The 2,878-nt window shown below is 37.0% G+C and overlaps 1 protein-coding gene across 1 annotated transcript in view; it reads right to left on the bottom strand.

Moving 5' to 3' along the window:
- L2HGDH (L-2-hydroxyglutarate dehydrogenase) overlaps positions 1–2,878 on the bottom strand; it is a 41,684-nt gene that overhangs the window by 36,036 nt on the left and 2,770 nt on the right. Inside the window, exons 2-3 of the mRNA XM_019630490.1 lie at positions 2,074–2,189; positions 1,260–1,411 (exon numbers count right to left, since the gene is read on the bottom strand). Coding sequence (XP_019486035.1) covers positions 1,260–1,411; positions 2,074–2,189 — 268 coding nt within the window. The remainder of the gene's footprint in view (positions 1–1,259; positions 1,412–2,073; positions 2,190–2,878) is intronic.

Raw genomic sequence — 2,878 nt, forward strand, 5'->3', positions numbered from 1 at the left:
TCATAGCTAATAGGGACTGTATCCAGAATATATAAAGAACACATACAACTCAACAATAAAAAGACAAGCCAATTTTTAAAATGGGCAAAAGATTTTTTTTACTTTTTTTTTATTTTTTTATGGTCATTGGTTACATGTTGCTTTCATGCTACAATAACATAGCTGACTCTTTTAAAGAGGGCGCAGCTCACAGTGGCCCATGCGGGGATCAAACCAGCAACCTTGGTGTTATCAGCACCACTCTCTAACCAACTGAGCTAACTGGTCATCCCATAAAATGGGCAAAAGATTTGAATAGATATTTCTTCAATGAATAAATAAAAAGATGCTTAACATCATAATAACTAGAGAAATGCAAATCAAAACAATGATATACCACTTCATATCCACTAGGATGGCTAAAATAAAAGAGACATACAATAACAGGTGTTGGCAAGGATGTGGAGATATTAGAATCCTCATTAATTGTCAATGGGAATATAAAATAGTGCAGTGCTTTAGAAAATATGTTGGCAGTTCCTCAAATGTTAAACATGGAGTTACCATATGACCCAGCAATCCTACTCCTAGGTATATATCCAAGAGAAATGAAAACATAGGTCCATACAAAAACTTGTACATGAACATCCATTGCAGCATTATTCCTAATAGCCCAAAAGTGGAAACAACCCAAGTGTCTATCAAATGATAAATGGATAAACAAAATGTGGTATATCTATACAACATACATGTAAAATATAAAAAAGAATGAAATACTGATTCATGCGACAAGATGAATGAACCTTGAAAACATTATGCTAAGTGAAAGAAGCCAGTCATAAAAGACAATATACAGTATGCTTCCATTTACATGAAATGCCCAGAATTGGCAAATCCACAGAGATATGAAGTATATTAGTGGTTGCCAGGGGCTGGGTAGAAGGATAGAAAATGGGGAATGACTGTTAATGGGTATAGGGTTTCTAAAATTAGAAAGTAGTGCTAGCCACACAATTCTGTGGATATGATAAAAATTAAATTATACACTTTAAAAGGGTGAATTATATGGTACATAAATTATATGTAAATAAAGCTATTACTTTAGAAATTACATGGAGTTAGTCACATCATCTTTTTTTAAAGTTATTCTCTAATACAAGATTTTACAAATTAGATTGATGTAAAAAAAGAAAAGCCAGGTATTATTATTTTTTTTACTTAACATTAAACATCACTAAGAAAATGCTAGTTATAAATAAGGCCCTAGTAAAACACCATACCTTGCCACACTGCTTGTAGGAAATTCCCTTTTGGTTACAGTACTCATAGAGGAGGGCTGCGCCTTGTACACATAATTTAGCTTTCAGAGAGTCAGGTTTATAATAAATTCCACTATGTATGACACCACTGTTATGTCCAGTCTGGTGAATAGCTACCAAACAAAAGAAAAAGGATAAGAGAAAGTAATGACTCATATAAAACATAAGAAGTGGGGGAACAAACACAGTTGAAGCTATCAGAGACCACATTATTTAAAGTCTTACAGTCAGAGCACTGGTAACTTCCTCTAGCAGCCATGCCTGGTGTCTGTGTCACATCCCTCCAGCCCATCTCTGATTTCAGTTACAACTTTGGTGCACAAATTCACCCATTACTACTAGAAAATCACTATGGCTCTCTGCATTCTGCCCCAGGACCTTTTTTAATGTGGAGAGGGGGGACTCAATATCCCTAGGGGCAATCCTCAACCAATAAGGGTAGGAGCTGATGGATAAATGAGCACAATCCTGGGAAATGTTTATGTAGCTCCTCAGAGGTCCCAGTGGAATCAAGCTTACAACAGCAACTTTGATAATGTAACCTCATGTGGCTTTTCCACCTTCCCTGTTTACTCTCCCCAACCCTTACTGCTGTCTTCTAGATAACCTCTCAGATAAATAATCTACACCCAAGTCCTAGTCCCAGGCTCTGCTTGATGGAGAACTCGAATGAGGGTACTAACATTGATTGACATTCAGCATGACAGATGCAGAACTGACAAAGTGAGCAGGTGCTCAGGTTAAGCCAGGAGAGCAACACTGATAACATACATACCTAAATCTTTCTCCTTTTCCAAAACACCAATGGAAAGTGCTGGATGTCGAAGGATGAGTGCTCTGGCAGAGGCAAGCCCCACAATTCCGCCACCGATAATGACTACATCAAATGAGCTTTAAAGTAATGCATGGTTACAGTAGACCTCATCAAACTTCACATAATTTTTATCATCCATGGATAATGAAACTATTAATTTGTAATCATTAAAAGCAAATATTTATTGGGTTTTATGCTATTTGGCGTCATACTCATGAAAAAAACCCTTTAAAAGTTACATGCATTGCTGGTCAGTAGTATAATCCGCTACACTCAGCAGGCATGGTGGCTAGTTGCTCAAGCTGCTCTCCTCCACAGTACTCTGCTTGGGCTGGCTACATCAATGATTATTCTGTGTTAAGCATCACATTCTTCTCTACCATCTATTCTTTTAAAATTCAAGTACAGTATTCTTGAGCATAAGCTAACACATTAAGTCTTTAATGTCTTAATGTGCAAGAATTTGTACATTTTTTTTCTGTTGAGGAGCCAGTGAGAACATCAAACCTTAGGAAAATAAGGGGTCCAAAATAGGTTCAGAACCACAATTTTAGCCATAATAAATCCTGATTACAAAACCATTTCAAAAATTAGAAAGGGCATGTATCGTCTAACGCTGCAAAGAGAACAGAACAAGATTACCTTTAGCACTGCCTTCATGGTCAACAAATCTACCGTATTTGCCGGCGTATAAGACGATTTTTTGGCCCTGAAAAATATGCCTCCAAGTGGGGGGTCGTCTTATACGCCAGGTACACTTCAGATA

The sequence above is a fragment of the Hipposideros armiger genome, unplaced genomic scaffold, assembly GCF_001890085.2.
Source record: "Hipposideros armiger isolate ML-2016 unplaced genomic scaffold, ASM189008v1 scaffold_918, whole genome shotgun sequence".
Lineage (NCBI taxonomy): Eukaryota > Metazoa > Chordata > Mammalia > Chiroptera > Hipposideridae > Hipposideros > Hipposideros armiger.